The sequence below is a fragment of the Hesperophylax consimilis genome, chromosome 8 (genome assembly GCF_061612785.1).
Source record: "Hesperophylax consimilis isolate HC1 chromosome 8, BYU_Hcon_1.0, whole genome shotgun sequence".
In the NCBI taxonomy this organism is placed as follows: Eukaryota; Metazoa; Arthropoda; class Insecta; order Trichoptera; family Limnephilidae; genus Hesperophylax; species Hesperophylax consimilis.
The window spans coordinates 30,508,183-30,527,286 of record NC_142843.1 but is presented as its reverse complement, the minus strand read 5'-3'; the positions used below and the strand labels follow the sequence as shown (position 1 = coordinate 30,527,286).

The following is a 19,104-nucleotide window of genomic DNA, read 5'->3' as shown; positions in this document are numbered from 1 at the left end:
TGAAGAAGCTTAAAATTGAATAGATAACAACTGAGGATATTATTTTTTAATCAGACAATTCTTATTTTGTTAAAATAACCACTTTCTGCGAATCGAATCTTATTATTTATTATTAATTTGAAAGTCATTGGGATGAAAATGATTGATGTTTTCACTAGAAACATCTTATTATTAATTCATTTAAATTCTGTTATTATTAGAATTCAATCAGAATCTGAATTAAAATGTCTTAACCTTGCCCGACTTATGATCACAGAAACAAGCTAAAGATCGAACATTCCAAGTGCGTTGTGCTTACTGTGGAATCGCTTTGAATGTGGTTTATTATGCGATGGTGAACATTTATTGTCGGTTTATCAATAAAAAGACAGATATCGTACAGGTATACTAAGTGATGTGTTTAACACATTTCAATAACAAACCACCACGACACATCTCGGAAAAAATCGAAGATCGAACAGGCGTTGTAAGTTTGACGGCCGGCATAGTCCAGTGGTAACGCATTGGACTGCCATTCCGAAGGTCGCGGGTTCGAACCCGGCGTGCGCAAATAAATTTTATTTGATTAATTTGTGTTATTTCACAATTAATTAATTAAAATAATATATAGTATATTTGCGGCACGTTCCAGAGTGGAAGATACTACCAGTATCGCCCTGGTGTAAGACCACCATTCAGAATTGAAACGTTGCTCCAAATGGCTTTAGCCGTGTTTAGTAACAAGATCTGAATAGCCAGGTACTTCCCCACCTTCCTCTCTCCCTTCCCCACTTACCTTCAGCCTCACAACATCCCCCAATTGGGGATGCCATAGTCTCACTGGCTCCAGACGGGAGCAGTTGGGACTCTTGTGAGATATTCACTATAAAAAAAAAAAAAAGTGCAATTCCCCATGAGGAATGCCTTGGTATAGGTTTGTTATATTGTCTCGAAGATCGAAATTGAGATCGAAAATGCATATTAAGGGACCGGTGACTGATATGGAATACCTGGATGATGCGATCTTGCTGTGAATGCGGATTGTTAGATTATTCCAGAAAGAAAACAGAATCGGAACAGGCATACCAAGTGCCCGATGCCTCGCGTGTCTATCTTGATCTACCAGCGAATGCATTCTCGATGTGCCGTGTAGTTTGGTATTTTGGCAATGCAGATGCATATTGAATACAATTGCTAATTTAATGTGACCATTAACTTCAATCATCTGCTACTACAACATAATATCCTAACACAAACAGAAACTGCTTGCTTTGGGTCTATTTACTTTCTATCAATGCTTTTTGCTCTGGAACTTAACGTTATACTAAAATAATTTTACATATTTTTCTTTATCTCTACCACATACAATAATCAGTGACAAAATCTATAAAAATCTCAATTTTGTAGAAATCGTAGGTCATTTTACATTGAAATTATAACAATAAAATCATTATGAAAACTGCCAAAACTTATTTGAATCTGTTTAAAGAGACTTCACTTATGACAAGTCATTTCACAGAATTTGAAGAAATCATCAAATTTAAGAAATGAAATTTAAGTTTCGTGAGAGTGCAATTCAAGTTTTGTTATTATATCATCGTGGGCCGGTTGGTTAGCAATACTTTGACAGCAATACAACTTAAAAAGGACCTTCACAGAACTTAAATATTAACGTTGAAATTTGATGAAATGTTCAATTGTGACAGTATCCTTTAAAGTTCAAAACAAGAAGAAGCAAAACTCAAAATAAGTACAGTGAAATATAAAAATGCCTTAATCTTAAGAGTGTAACTAACACGCTTTAAACAGCAGTCTTGTCGTGCTTATAAAAACCAGACAACAAAGAGAATATGAAGCCTCTTTTTTAGAAATATTGACCAGCAATAGGTATATCATTTTAAACTCTATCTTTCTCGCATGTTTCGTTTGTATAAGTAAAATTAATGTTTAATGAAATAGATATTTTCTACAACTTGCCTATAAAACCTAAACATTTGACCATTATTTCTTTGTATTATTTTTATTTTCTTCGCCACTTAAAATGTAATACAATGCGGTATTTTGACAAACCACGAATACCGTTTATCGAAGATTTAAAGTTTATTTTTCTCATTCTGATAATTTCACTAAAAATGTGTAATTTTCATTAATAATTGTTGATTTAAAGACGATCTAATATCGCACATTCCGAAGCGGTCCCAACTGGCTACAATGTCATTATGACATAGAAAACGCAAATTTCTGCTAAGACGATGCCCTGCGTGCCGAATTTACGAATAAAAACGAACATGTCATTTTGGCGGCAAATCAAAATGGAACTTTTTAAATCGTTAAAGAAAATTAATTTATTTTTTTCTTTAAATTTTTATTTTGTAAGTGGATTGATGACCTTACTCTTATTTTTCTTCTATGAATATGTTTTATTTGTTACCACTCTATTTAATGTCCCGAATAAACAATAAAACATATTAAAATATGTTTAAAATTTTTATAACTGTGTTCCACTTACTTATTTTTGATTGAACCCAGAACCGAGTTGACACTCCCACAGTTTTTAGAAGGAACCTTGATTAAAATTACAACGCAATTCCACTACATTTGGTCGTTATTAATGCTGATCTTCTTATATTATATCTTCCAATAATCTTATTACTATTTTAAACTTTATGTTTTAACACTCCGGTGAAGATCACGATTTGCTCTGTATTCCACGTGGCAAAAAGGACGTTCTGGCCCAGCATAGTATAACAATAGGTACGGTACTGCTAATTGAAATTTCTAGGTCTCTTGCCGTTTTCAACATCGGCCTTGAAGGTTTATAGAGTCATTTTAGGCAAGATCTCAAAAATGTGTTATTGTCAAAATTAATATTGGTTTATTTACAGCTATGTACAATATGTTACGTGTATTGTAATAGGATTAAATAAATCTGTAAGTACAGGATTGAAAAAAACCTACAATTTATCGGAAAACAGTGGAAACATTACTGGTCGGCGCGATCGATTGCTGCAATATTATGAACTACATTATGATAAAAACCTGTTGGTTTTCCAAATATAATAAATGCATCATTAAAGCAAACAAGCGAGAGAACAAACGGGATGTCGGGACGTTCCGGTCTCGCTGTTATAAGGTTAACAGTAACGCTGCAGGTGAATGCAGTTTGTTAGGATTTATGCCTCTTACAGGGAAGCGTGTGAATTCTCGATATGGTAAACATTTGTCTTACCTGTGCATTCGGCCTGCAGTTGAGCACATAGATAATTGCATCCGATATATCTTCCGGAACCAGTTGCTTGAGGTAGGTATTTTCTCCGTTAAGTTTTTCAGTGATTCCCAGCACGTTCGAGGCGAATGTTCGAGTCATTTCCGTGTCAACTGCGCCCGGACTTATGCTCTGTAAAACACACAATAGGTACACTGCTCAAATTCTTATTCGTCTTGTCGTCTGAAGTATCATTGCTACTACGTTTCCTCCTGAAATATGGAAATGGTATGCTAATTCTTGTATATTGTGCATTAATTTCACATTTTCAGACGAAACCTTTTACAAAGGAACATTAACCTGAATTTTTAATAATTGCCATGTTCCAAATGTCTTTATGTAGTATTTCAAAGATAACCCTTACGTTTTATAAACGACTCATTATCGTTTAGAAAATCTTCGTTATTTTTATATCTAATGTCATTTTAACCTCTCCAACGTTAGAGGGTCATATATGACCCAGCTTCCATATTTTATGCCAAAGTATTTTTATCTTTTTTTTCGATCATGCGGAAAAAAATATTTTTTTCATGTTAGAAAGAGAAATAATAATTCTTTCCAGTTTTCTTTAAATATTTATACTGGAAACCATTAATAAAATAGCAAAAATGAATAATTCATATTTTGCGCCACTATCGTAATAATCGGTTTGAATTATGTTATGTTTTATACGAGATAAAAGTGAAGGTACAGTTTTCTTATTAATTCCTCAAACAAAATATACGTGTTTTCAAAATATCGAGTTCTCTCAATTTTTCTATGATTGGAGAAAAAATTTAAGTTAAAATATGGTTAGCGCTTTTGACAACATTTTTCACTTGGATATTAAAATTGTATTATTTTGAAATAGTATTGTTTATTTTAAATGCATACACATAAAGACAATTTTATCTGGTTTCTAAAACAAATATTAACGAATAAATTGGAAGGATGTACGAGTATAAAGCGCATTTGAAATACACATAAAACATTGCAAATTGTACAAAAACGATGAAACTACTGAAAGGAACCTTAAATAATAGATTTTCACCTACTCTCCCAGCCTAGGCAGATTTCCGTAGAAAACAACCACTTTGTGGTTTAAAATAATGTATGAAGTAAAACAATCACTGATTTTGTGGTTTGACATCACTTATGAACTTCGTAACATCCCCTATAAGATCGAAAGAAGCTCTACGACCTTGTGGACGATACCAGTGATCGCGGTGTTTGATCCTCTCATTAATCATTTGATTTGGTAAATATACAGATACACATAAGACAATAGGCACTTTTTTAAAACACTAGATAACAATGATACAACTATTTCAGTAAGCGAAATTTTTTATCATTGTTATCTGACAATGAAAGAATTGAAATGGTTTTCTCATTGTTAGATAACAATGATACAACTATTTCAGTAAGTGAAAATGGAAAATAATGTATTTTAACCCTACAGGCTGATTTTTTAGATTTTAGGAACATTCAAATGGTCTCATAAAAATGGTTGTTCCCTTACTGTCACGGTGAGATATATGATTTTACGGTGTTAGAAAGAGAAAAAAATACGTTTTATTTTCAACTCTAGAAATTAACTATAGAAGAATTAAATATACACTTTTACGAACGCAATTTGAAAAATAAATTGAACTTCGTGAATTTCTTATTAATTATTTTTATACGAAACGATAAAAAATGAGGCAAAAATAACGTTTGTAATACATTCAACTAACATGATGCTTGTGTTTGTATATATGTTTTCGATATCTGTAATTTTAGTTACAATAATCGTAAGATGAGCCATTTTTTAATGTTCACATTTCATTTTTTTATTTATCTAAAATTATATGTGTATTTAAAGTTTTACAATTTGAAAACGTATTTTATCACCTTTCAAAATAAGTTTTTAGTTTTCAGCTACATTCAGAAATAATCCAATTATTTGGATTTTATTGCAAAGCGGAAATATTTTATCTTCTGTCAAAATATAATCGTAGTCGAGGTCTGAAGAGTTAATAGTGATTTCATTAAAATTATAATCGATTGTTCACTTGGCGGCCATTGGTATTGATGTGAAGGTTGTAAAGTTAAATATGATTTAAGATTTTCACGGCCAAAAGTATTTTTGTTATTTGTTTTTGGGGTGTTATGCCGTGTTGCGCTAACTCCTTCTTTAGCCAACGTTTCGAACAGCATTGCAGTGTTCATCATCAGGGCAGATGTGTTATTTGAGGTTGTGGTGAAATGTGAGCTTATGTATAAGGATGTGATACCGTGTTACCAGCTCCAACCCTCTGAGCTAACATTAACGTATAATTTTTAAAGTGGTTTTCTTCGTTTAGCTCTGGTGTAGCCGTCAATTACCGGAAACCAAGAACTATTGAGCTAAGCTCCATCGTCTCTATTAATATTTACGGGATTTTTATGAATTTCAATGGCCTCCGTAATCAGCCGTGCTCTTTCAGTTTTGGGTCTCCCAAAGGCTTCAGGAACAAATCCAAAGTAATGCCCGGTGTCAATCAAATGCTCGGCAATTGCCGATTTGTCAGGGTGGCCGAGTTTACAAGCTCTGAAGTGTTCTGAAATCCTTTTGGAAATAGTCCGCTCTGTCTGGCCTACATAGACCTTGTCATATCCGGAACATACGGAACGGAGTTTATACACACCATCTGTTTCCAGAGGAAACTTAGTCTTCGCAGACCTCAGTAAGTCCTGTATCTTTGTCTTTGTTCCGAAGACAGTCTTGATACTTTCCTTTCTCAATAGCCTGGCAATTCTGTCTGTCACATTGTGCACATAAGGCAGGAAGGCACAGCCTTTCGACTATTGTTCTATTTTGTCTTCGTTTGGGGCAGAACAACATGGCATAACACCTCAAAAACAAATAACAAAAAAAAGGTTGTAAAATGTTAGTTTTTTTAAAACCTACTTATTATTCCAAAACATCCGTATTTTAACGAAATAGCTATTAAAATGCAATATTTTCCATTTCCGGTAACTGAAATATTGATTTCTCACTATGAAAAAGAATTTAAAAAATAAAATGTGCTTATTAACTCTCTCTCACACGAAGAAAAATGAGTATTGCTGATTTATTAAAACCCTGTTTGAAAAAACGGTATTGTTGGCCGTTTTCTAATAAACTTTAAGAACATTCATAATACTATATAGGAGAATGTGTTCATGCACTTGCGTTCGTCGTGATAACATACGATAACGAAATGTGAAAATATGAGAATTTCTATGAACACGCGTTCCGACATCGCTATAACACATTAATATTTTACTGAAAGTTCATTAGGAAACCAATCAATTCATTATTTAAATGCTTGTAATCCTGTTTTTAACCGGATTACGAATACTTCGAAGATATTCTTACAAAATGCTTATATTTAATATCATTAAATTTTCTCCATGTTTACCACTTGATTTTGAGCCTGTGAAATAATAATACTTCTTAAAAATATTTCTTGGATTCACTGGTACATTATACGGGTGTCCGGTAGTAAAGTAACCTAACTTCGGGGGATGATTCTATATGGATTTATAAGTACGTATGATTTTACGGCAGTTTTAAACTAAAAAGTTAAATTGTTTTTAGGGGAAAATAAATATTCTTCTGTTGAAAAATATTTTTGTATGGAAACAAATATTGGAATTTCGAAAAAAAAACTTTATATATTTTTTTTACTTCTACCATCATGTAATCACCTCTCGAAGTTAGCGCACTTTACCCCCGGACACTCTGTATATACATATATGATGCAATAATCATGGTTGAAGGTAAATATTGATACATGATATTGTATCTAAAATAACTTTAATAAAATAAATATGTCAGATATTCGAAAAACATCTCTTAAAAGCTTCGAGTTGTGTTTCGAAGACATGTCATTGCCATTGGTAATACTAATAATGAACTCACTGTGACTTTTATCCTGCTCTTGAGTGCCTGTAGTTCAACCCTCAGCGACTCTGTGACAGCGGTGACGGCGTGTTTACTGGCGGGATACATTCCGAGGGGGGTGTGGGGGAAAAATGGCACGTTATGCCCGGCCAGGCTGAAATCAATACCACCCCAAATAAATACAAATATAAATAAGATAATAAAAAAATACAGTCTGACATGAGAGTGTGTAATAATTTTCACAATGTGGCATCAAACAATGAACGTAGGTACTTGATACTTTAACCAGTGATTCCTGAAATTATTCTGAGTAAAAAATGCAAATAAAATTTCTGAATCCGGTGACTTTTATTTATTTTTTCAAAACCAAACAAAAACGCAACTTATGACAGTAAAAAATCAGTATAAATTAGACGGTCAGGATCGGGAAGAGGAGTTGGTCGGTTACTTTTATGAGTGGCCAGTAACACGTAGAAAAAAATATTATGGAATTAATTCATTCATTAAACTTGTTACTATAAATAATATCACAAATCACTGGTTAAATTACATTTCCTTGGTTTCTTGGAAATAAAATTTAAAATTCATATTTTACTTGAACCTACCTATTTTAGAATTAAAAGAGGTAATAACATGGAGATTTTTTATAATCAAACGTGTACAGCAACAAAAACGTACGAAAGTTTTTTTTAAAGAAAAAAGATGTTTTACGAATAACCGGCGGCATTAATTAGCGGCGTTTCGTGCCGTTTGCGGCTGCTTCGGTTCTTCTCCATAATTCGCGGCTCGGCTCGCGGAAATTTTGTCCCATGATGGAGAAACTGAACTCTGCGCCTTTGTGGGATCTCTAAAAACTAATTCAGCTACTATCATTTTAACATGTGACTTAACCTAAAGTATCCGATTTTCATTTATGAAAATAACTACATTTAGTATTGATGTAAAACCTTTTTCGTACAAACGCTATTAAAAGCAAATATAGACTACAATAAAAAACCCTCCTAACTTGTTTGACGGAGAAGGACCTTCCTACCAATGACCCTACCATGAAATAATCTTGAAATCTATCTAATTTTCAATGTAATTGTAGTATTTCAGTAAACAAATAAAAAATAAAAAAACTTTTTGCTTGAATTTATCTCCATAAATATTGTACATAAATCGATCATTCACTCACATCTACCGTAAACTGTAATAAATTTAATAAAAAACTAATATATCTATGTATGTGTAACTTTGGTGCAATTTATTGCTGCATTGACGTAAAATTTAAACACCCCCTTCATTTGAATGGACAAATTTTAACTTTATGAAGGCAATATTCGAGGACTGACATTTCGATTTATTTTATCATTATTTTCAACAGCCTCGTGAATAATTTAATGCACTTCTGTTAGTTTGGTTTGACTTTTATTTATAAAACAACTTTGCGTGTGATTGTTACACAACCCCTTGTAATATTAAGCTTTAATATTAAATTTATGCATATTTTCAGAATGTGCGTGATGAATTGTAACCTATTCCGTTTAAGCTTGCTTGCAGCATACAGATTAATTACTAATATTACAGTAATTATAAATACTATGTGCTTATTAAAACTGATTTCACTTAATGCGCATAATACAGCCGAGTTTCTAAGGAAATATGTGCCAACTTCGTTCAACTTAGGTTTGAATAGGTAAAGCGCTTTTGCAATTTAAAAACAATTTGGTACGGTTATACGGATATTTAATTCAACTTTCAACAATGAACCTCTATAATGTTTCGAAGAATTTTCACCTTTCAAACAGTCATGATGTTGACAAGCTCTTAGAACCTTTTGATACTAAGCGACCAAGTAGGAAGACAAAAATGACACTATGATTTCAAATGTAATTAATCAAAATTTTGACCCAATCGATAGATTCTATCAAATACTAAAAAGTGATACACGGTGGAACCTTGTAGAACTATTGATATACCACTGCACTACCAGCTCAAAAGGCGTGTGCAGTTGTTGGGATTTGAAATCATCAATAGAGGAAGAGAAATTATGCCTTAAAAAGTTTTAAAAACTTAAGAAATCATTTTGAATACCTTGGTGAACGGTTTTATAATTAAATTAGAACATGGGAGATAACACAATGGATATATTGACTGGATGCTTAGGAGAGCTACCTATACTTTCACCCATGTCACCCTTTTTCTCGAAAGATAATATTACCTTTCGAATCCAGTTTGCTAAGAAACAATTTTATAGTATTCATTGGTAAAATTTACCTATTTACATGGATGACGTGTCCATTATCGCCTCTCCTTCTCATTGACTTTACAGCTTCCCTGGTGCAGAGTGATAGAGCAAGCACATTCACATCCAGAACTGACCGCCAAGAGTCGCTTGACCCCTCTGCAAAGAAAAAACACAATTAATATAGAGAAACAAATGATCAATTTGGTACACGAATTACAAATATTTTCGAAATCTTTTTGAGTGTACTAGAAAATAGAATCATGATATATTGATATAAATTTACATATCAATATATCAATTAATTATATTATATATTGATATATCATGATATAATTAAGTCTGTTACCAATCATCTACTGCTTCAAAAGGATCTCGGTACACTAAATAACTGGCATACTGTCAATGATATGCACTTAAATATTGAAAAATGTTACATTTTAAACTTCATTCGAAATAAGGTTATAAAGATTTTTCCTGTGTCATTAATAAAATTATTCTTAAAAAGTGTCTTCTATAAGAGATCTAAATTCATATTTGATTTACACATTAATGACATTAAGTCCAGATCACTTAAAATGAGATCTATTCACATAATAAGTAAACCTTTCAAAGATAAACAAATTGCTTAGACTATTATCTTTCAAATGTGGACTACATGTACGACGCACGTCGTGAATAGTTTAGATTTAGATAGATAGTGAAGATTAATACACTAAAAATAAGAAGGCAATTGATAGACCTAATATTTTTGCATTAAATTATCCTCGCACATCTTGATACCTCATTATGTCTTAGAAATATTGAAAAAAATGTGAAATAAAATTCCCATCGTTTAAGACACCATAGCATTTTTTACCTGAATATATTCAAAAATAATATCGCCTATTTTAGCTCTCTGATCCAAATGTGTCGATTATATAATAAGATTGAGTGTGATGAAGAAGATATTTTCGTCGATAATCTAAACAGATTAAAAAAATGTTCTGTTACTGCTAAATAATATGTTTAGATAATTATACGATGTATCACTGTAAATCTCGTGTCTCTTGTCTCTCCTAGTATTATCAGTCATTTAACTAAGCTTATGCATAATTTTATACTATTATTTGTTTGGTTTTTTAATTGTACGTAACCTGTATTTAATTGCATTTTTAGCTGTATGTATGTAATTTGTAGATTTTTGTCTGTAACTTAACTGAGTATTTGTAACAGGATAGTTCTGACGTAAGTGAGAACATGTGTAAAAACCCAGTATAAAATAAATTTAGTCTCTCCCTCTGAAAATCTCTCCAACAGATCACTATAGTGATGTAAAATTTACTGCTGTGAAGTCAATGCAAATACGCTCAGCTCGAAATACAGTCTCTATCCAAAGATCGTTCCAATTACTCCTTAGTTTAAACTCAATACAACTAACTGAACGTAGCACGTTATCAATATTTACCAACCCATACATTTAATGCTATTTGTAAGAGCTTCATTAATTTCCAGAGTTATACGATCGAATAGCATTATAAATTAGTAAAGAATTGTAGGTACTAAACGTAGTTTAGAATTTCGAATAGGACACGAAGCGCAGTTGATTTTTGTCACTCTTAGATTTTTTTAAAATTTAATTTAATTATTAACATACATGTACGTGATGTTTTAAGAATTGTTTAAGGCGAAGCACCACGTCGTGCAATATTTGGATTCGGGTCACTAACAACAACACTCCTTATGTAGTAGGGGATAAGGTTTAAATTCCTGCTTAACACAAACGGCCTGTTTTGATTTATGCGAGATAAAAACATAGCCGAAAGGGTGTTTTTTAATTTATTTTTATTTTTCTCAGGCACAAATATAAATATTTTACGATCATTATTTAAATAACAAATTGTGCTGTAAAACTTCAACCGAAAATGGGTTCATAAGTAAGACATTTTGAACTTTAAAGCACTTTTTTGAACCAGATTTTTTTTTCTGAGCTTATAAAAAGGTTTTCAAATAAGTGTTGATAAGATGGTATTAATAAAAGCATTTTAGATATATCTATGTGATCAAATTTTCAAACCAAAAACAAGGGGGACGTTATTCCATTATTTGTTTTATATTCTCAACATATTGTATATGGATGTTTCATAATAAGGTTCCAAAACTGGGAGAAAAATATCATCATAAATAAGAAAACAATGAAATGTTTATTGTGAAACAAGAGGGATGTTCGTAATGGAATGTTTTCTTTCGTTTGTTTATATTTATTGTGTCTTTCACAGTGTAAACAGAAAACAAACCAGCATTTGTATTGATGTATGTATTTACAAAAATACAGGATTTTTATACAATCAGCAAAAATAAAATAACACGAAGTCGACACAAAAATAGGTTAGGTACCTAATAAGTAGATGTAAAACGTGTTTTCATTAAATTTTTTATACCTACATGATTTACGAACAATGAAAAGTAAAACATATTGATTTCGATATATGCCGTGTAACTCTGGTTCAATGAACTCTGGAACTCGGATTTGCTATGAATTTAAGTGACATTTTCAAAATTGGAACTGATAGTGTGGAGAATTAAGAGAAGCGATAAAGTACCTGGAATAATGTTATGAACAGAAAACTATTTTTTTCATTTTCAAAATAAGAACTCATTTTTCAAGAATTCAGACCATTCCATGACGGGTCTGCGCTAGTTTTCAATAAAATCACAACTATATAAAATCTCGCTTAGAGAAATGTGTTTTTACAGGCTGCAATGATGTCGCTAGGTGGAATATGAAAGTCCAAAGCTTATTTACTTCGTTAATATATATATGAATTTGTCTAGTGAAACAATTGAAAAACAAATTGAATTTTTCTTCAAAAGAACTCGTAAGAAAATGACACAGCTTTTATTGGGTAGGCACTTTTTCATGTGATTACAGGCCAAGTGTTCCAACTACTAGCAGTCAATAGGACTATGGACTCCCTATTTGGAGAAAGTTTTGGGGCTTAAGGAAATGGGGAGTAGATGATCGGAAAAGATACAGCTTTTCAAATCTAATCACCAAATACGGCAAGATATAAAATATTAATTTCAGAATTCACAATCTGAGAGTTCGTACTCCAGATTTCTGCTTTATAGTTATTAGTTAGATATCGCTTCTGTGTTGGATTGCATGGAAAATTATATGGTTTGATACAAGCGAGAATAGCTTTATGATAGTGGATTAGCTTGTAGTAGAGGGGGAATATTTATAGTATCTAATACATCCCCGCCATACCTCCCGTATAATAATTGCATTTGTCCACACTATCGGATAATATCGCTTACGTGCGACTGTGCAGTTTCTAACCCTGCCATGCGGAATTTATTCTTTAAACATTTTATGCACTTGGCAACATGCGTTTCATTTCTTATCGAGGCTAATTCAACCCTAAACAAACAGTGCAGTTGATAAAGTGACACAATTTAACGCGACAAGCGGATTATTTATAATTATAGAAATAACTCTTCATCTTTTTCTGTGGAAATTAAAGTTAATGATAGTCAGAATTCTCTTTTGAAATAAAATTAACTGCAAAATTTAACACACACATTTACTTTTAGCCACCACATACCCAATTTCTAATAATTTATTTAATTTTTCAATTAAAAAAATGTTATTTTTGAAGATTTTTATTTTATTTTTTATTTAGTTACTTTTTTTAATTATTAGGTACATTTTTGTATGGCACATGAAAAAGAAATATATACAAAATTAAAACAGATCATTGAAGTCCTCCTCACTAGGAGATCCTGTGCTGAGGGGGACTTTATATGTTAGTATACGTTTTCAGCGACTAAGATGATGTTTTTAATATATTAGCTAGTTCTTCTTCTGATATTTCCTAAAGCCAAGATTTGATGTCCTCAATGTAGTTATTTTTAACCCTTTAAATATCAGCAACCCAAATTCGTATAATTTTTGGGCCCAAATTTTGTCTCCTAGTAATTAAAGGGTTGATAATATCTAAACATTTGTTATGCCGAAACGTTAATTATATGAAAGTTCCTCAATAGAAAAAAATCGCAAAGTTAGCTCCAAAAATGATTAAAAACTCGTTTTGTTTTGCTATTTAATATGTTATATGCATGAAAAAAATCACAGTGTATCTTAAAATGCAACTAAAGCATTTATCGAGAGTTTTTTACTCTATTTCGAACGAGTCGTGTTTAATGTTTTCTCTCTTTTCGCTTAGTGATTATCGTTTTGCAATATTAGCGCGCTCCCTCTTACTTTCGTATTTACATTCTCCCTCTCAAACCATCTTTGAACGTTTACTACGGGCCTTAAACTCATCCAAATTAATAGAATGCCCTTCTATGAAATCTGGATATCATTTCGACGAGCTGAACGCAAACCATGTGCCCGTATTTTTGGCTCCAGGAGGGTTCGAGAAAGCTCTGAAAATACAATTACATCATTCGTACAGTGACCACCGAAGAGCGCATATTGCAATAACCAGACCATGCATAGAAAAGTAAAGTTCGCTAAAGTAAGGTTTGCCGGGACTTTTCTTCGCAGAATCGGAATGTTTGTCTAAACGCTTAAAAATCGAATCGCCTTCAAATCGGGTTGCGTTGTGATAATAAAAATGAGTGATATGTATGATATATTATGACACATTTATAAAAGTGTCTAACTAAATAGTGTAAAAAAATATAAAACTTTGGAAACAAGCCCGAACTTTTGTTTACCCGATTTGGGATAGTAGTTTTTTTTCGCACCCAGCAATTTCGTCATTGTTAAAAGGACTAGTGATTCGTAAGCAGATTTAACTTTCGAGGACCAAACGGTGGTATTACAATGCGAGTTGCCTGTATACAGTCAGATTCATTTATTAACAAATCACCGAAAGTGAACCGTCCGCCGCCTTTCGCGATCCGCGCAAATTGGTTTGTTCCCCTTTCCCTTATTGATTTGTCTATTGTTTTGTATTTCTACGTTTATTTTTTTTTTATTACAATTTCGATTTAAGAAAACAGATAACATGGAAAATAATAATTATTATTAACTAATGACTGCATAAAATCAAAGTTAAATTTTTCAAATAGGTATGATGAATTGAAGGTTTTTTGAAATCCTAAAGAATTAAGATTCACCCATAAATTGCGACTTTCCCAATGAAGGCCCTGAGGAAAATAACTTCAGGGCCTATGTTATCTTTGGGGATGCTGTTTGGGAGGTATTTTTAAGGAAAGGAAGGATTTAAAGTTCTGTTAAGAGGTATGAGAGGTGAGAGATATTGAATCCATCCTTTCCACTGCGGTGCAAGGTGATGGGTCGAGAGAGTCCTGCAGGTGAAATCGAATGATCTCATAAAGACACCAAACGTAGCAAACCTCTTGGGTGGCCTATGGCAGATGTTTTAGTTATCCAATAAATAGTTCCTGAGACGGCGGTACTCAAATTTCTATAAATGATGCAGTTGAGTCTATAAGGTAAATAAAAACAATACATTTACGTCCTTCTAATGGTTACACAAATTTTAATAGCGATATGTTGTTTATTCTATATTTACACAACTTTTATGTGAATACCGCACAAGATTCCTAACTGCCCCCAACCGTCGGGAGCCAGTGGAATTATGTGTTGTGAATCTGAAAGTTCCTCAATTTGGGTGTGTTGTGCATCTGAAAGTTCCTCAATTTGGGTGTGTTCTGAATCTGAAAGTTCCTCAATTTGGGCGTTTTGTGAATCTGAAAGTTCCTCAATTTGGGTGTGTTGTGCATCAGAAAGTTTCTCAATTTGGGTGTGTTGTGAATCTGAAAGTTCCTCAATTTGGGCGTTTGGTGAATCTGAAAGTTCCTCAATTTGGGCGTTTTGCGAATCTGAAAGTTCCTCAATTTGGGTGTGTTGTGAATCTGAAAGTTCCTCAAATTGGGTGTGTTGTGCATCTGAAAGTTCCTCAATTTGGGTGTGTTGTGAATCTGAAAGTTCCCCAATTTGGGCGTGTTGTGAATCTGAAAGTTCCTCAAATTGGGTGTGTTGTGCATCTGAAAGTTCCTCAATTTGGGTGTGTTGTGAATCTGAAAGTTCCCCAATTTGGGCGTGTTGTGAATCTGAAAGTTCCTCAAATTGGGTGTGTTGTGCATCTGAAAGTTCCTCAATTTGGGCGTGTTGTGAATCTGAAAGTTCCTCAAATTGGGTGTGTTGTGCATCTGAAAGTTCCTCAATTTGGGCGTGTTGTGAATCTGAAAGTTCCTCAAATTGGGTCTGTTGTGCATCTGAAAGTTCCTCAATTTGGGCGTTTTGTGAATCTGAAAGATTTTGTGAGGGAAAGAGATTGGGAAGAGAAAGGTTCAGAATAACCTTGCTCAGATCAAACGACGTTTCGATTCTGGATGGTGATATTTCACCAGGTTGATACTAAGAATATCTAGCTTTCGATTTATTTAATCTCGATCGTCTTCAAACAAGTACTACTTATCCCTTTGATGGGGGAGGAGACATAAATATATCATCATAATAATGTAAATACGTTTGGGAAATAATGAATAGTAAAACGTTACTCAGATCGTATTTCGTCAAATTTGTGATCAATATTCTTGTTATTATTGAGTGTTGTTTCTTGTTTAATTCACCAGTTGCGAGAAAGCTTTATTATTTGATTTATCCCACAAGTATCTTGCGATGGAAATCACTTTCCTTCCAAGTTACTTCGCTTTCTCTGAAATTAAATTCACCCTAGAACCCGAGCTTAACACGGCAATAACAAATTCTTATCGCCAGGTTTCCGGGAACCCGCTCTTTGTAAGATATAACACTGAATAATGAAATCCATTTTCAAAATGTAATAATTATTGAGTTACCTGTGAGTTTAAAGCATTTCAAAGGTTCGTTATTTCCAAGGGAAATTAAAATACTGTGTCAGACTGTGTACATCTCCGGGCATTGACCTAGTTATAATGAACGAGCACATTCTGGAACCAAGAACTGTTTATTCGAATGTTTGTAGCTACCATAATATTATATAACAGAAACAAGGCAGATGAGATAGTATGGAATAGCGCACACCAAACTATCGCCAAAATTGTTGAACAACAACTACTGCAAATCGCATCTGCGTACAACGACGCCCGCCTTTGTTTTAGACTATGCACAACACGTATAACTTTCATTGGCATCACCCATCGACCAATTGGCTTCACCGTTTTTGGTCACACCTCGGCGGCAGTCTGCAAGCTTCCATGATATATTTCACTTCGTTTCTATTATCTATGATAGCTACTAGTTGCGTAGAGATACATAGATTTTTGCCTTTCACTAGCGACCGGGCTTCGTCGCCAGCATCGATGGTCCCCCGAGGAAGTGGCAGAGAGGACATTCTTAAACAATATACAATGTGGTTTTCTGATGATTAATGTTTTATATCGCTCAGTGAACTAAATTCAGCTAATGAGGTTATGTGCCCCTAGTGCGGAGAGACCTGTTATGTAGCACTTACTGTTATAATATCATCGTACCGGCAGAGAAAAGTACTCAAATTCATACGTGTTACAGATTAGGTAGGATTCGATGACCAAATTTCCCAAACTCGTCTGAAAATTCCATGTCAAATGTCATAATTCCGATATTTAAAATAACACTACTAAAATCTTCATATTATAACTAAAATAATATTTCTGTGAAAAATACTTAATGTGTTGCAAAATATAATCAAACTTGAAGTTTTCATTATTTACTATTTTTTTATAACATTAAAGAGAGAAAAAATATTTCTCTAAAAGCAATTGGAAATTACAAAGATGTACACTATTTTCTGGTAAGATGGTACACTTTGCAAAGATACCATTTTACAAAAATTAAGTTATTTGGAAAATAGTGTCAGCTGGCTTACAGCGGGCTATTGGCATTTTCCCTAGCATTCAAGGGTTATATCCATTTAGGGTCATCCCCCCGATCAGGAATTATGAATATTAATATTATAAATCAATCCAAAACTAATACTTCCAATCAATACCTTCTGACTCCTGATCAAAATAAATCTACGTAACCTGACGTAGTTTAACCCAAGCAAACGTAAATCCACCGGGTAACCTCTAATCTTCCACCTCTACTTTCCGTATAGGTTAAGATATTAGTTACTGGTTATTACCCGGCTGTGCCTGAATTTCATCACTGATTTTACGAAAAGCATTTTTCGTTTTATAAAAAACGTGGAACAATGTTTGGCGTCTTTCAATTATAAAAACAATTCTTCGCTATAATTTGCATAATGCTAATGCAGTGGTAGTATAAACGTATGCAGAATGCAGAATGCAGTAAAAATTAAATTTATGTTTACGAATGAATAACCCAGAAAATATTGTAGGTCGGAGAAAGCGCAATAAACATGATTATGAATTGGATTTTCAGTTATTGAGTGTTAATAGACAGAGGAATAAAAATTAGTAACAGTGGCGGCACGTGACTCTTAGGTTTACTAATGTAATGTGGTAATATTACAAAAATGTCATTATTGATGTTGTTGTAGCTGAAAACGTCTTCTTTTTCTTTTCGAAAACGTTTTTCGTATGAAAATTTTGGCCAAACTGAAATTTCATAAAAATCTTCACACAAAAAATTGAATTTTCGATAAAAAATGAAAAATCGTTTAGGACTAAACAACACCATTGATGTGGAATTTTTCAAACTTGCACTCTAATAACACTCAACAGTCACGAGCTGCCACTGATTAGTAGTACATATATATAACATGCATTAAGATGCATGAAGAAGTCTTAGACGTCCCAAGAATACGTACTTGAGTTGGCTCTTTTTTTATGATAAACCCTACACACAAGAAAATAATTTTCCTCAGGGCCTGTGTCATCTATAGGGATGCTGTGTGGAGGGTCTTTTTTAAGGAAAGGGAGGAGAGGAAGTTCTGGAAAGGTAAAGGTTATGGGGGTTGGGTAGGAATCTAGGGATCAGGAGTGACGGACATATGAATATATGCTTCCCACTGCGGCACAAGGCGATGGGTCAAGAGACCAGTTAGAGCTACCAAACCAGCCTCTCCCGATCTGGCACACCACGCAGATGGTGGGCAGGCACATCCTGCGATTAACACGGGGACCACTGCTAAATCACAAAACGTAGCCTACCACTTTGGGTGACCTGTGGCAAAGGTGTTGGTAATCCAATAAATGATTCGGATTAGCAGGAAAGAATGTGGATGTAGCAATGTATTGCGGGTGTGCTAGGACGGAAATGGGCGGCGTTTCATATTTATCGAACATTCTTACGTAAAGTTACGTAGATACTGGCTAATTAATTAAACGTTACTTACAATAAAAAATATATTGACCCTATGTATTTCTTAATTAACGTCAAAGAAATAGTTTAGCATTGAAGATATTTTCTCGTAATCAATCATAAATTGGCCCTTTGAAATGATATTTTTACTAGGCGTTGCTTTGTTTTGTTTTAAGACGGAAAATTATCCGCATCGAATACGAAATAGTTAATCATACGTTAGCGTGGTTTGATTTAAGGGGCTTTAGTTCCCCACACGCTCCGAGAAATTTCTCACTCAATATGGTAATAATCCTCATAAATCCCTCAGACTTCTTGGGACGATAAGGAACTTGGTATTATGCTCAGTATTTGTATGCTATGTTCATCAATCTTTATTAGTACGTAAGTGTAATGCAGTTATCAGCATGCATTAAATATGCAGATGTAATAAAGGTCGATTTTGTGAGCAGAAATCAATATTTAGACGGGTAACAGATAAAATGAAATTTGTATTT

At 33.4% G+C, this 19,104-nt stretch overlaps 2 protein-coding genes across 2 annotated transcripts in view; one reads left to right on the top strand and one right to left on the bottom strand.

Annotated features, from left to right (window-relative positions):
- Hs3st-A (Heparan sulfate 3-O sulfotransferase-A) overlaps window positions 1-19,104 on the top strand; it is a 420,705-nt gene that overhangs the window by 265,922 nt on the left and 135,679 nt on the right. The window lies entirely within an intron of this gene.
- The window catches only part of LOC149421870 (farnesol dehydrogenase-like), a 31,820-nt gene that overhangs the window by 445 nt on the left and 12,271 nt on the right, over window positions 1-19,104 (bottom strand). The window contains exons 3-5 of the mRNA XM_089634122.1: window positions 9,390-9,516; window positions 7,149-7,284; window positions 3,209-3,376 (exon numbers count right to left, since the gene is read on the bottom strand). Coding sequence (XP_089490248.1) covers window positions 3,209-3,376; window positions 7,149-7,284; window positions 9,390-9,516 — 431 coding nt within the window. The remainder of the gene's footprint in view (window positions 1-3,208; window positions 3,377-7,148; window positions 7,285-9,389; window positions 9,517-19,104) is intronic.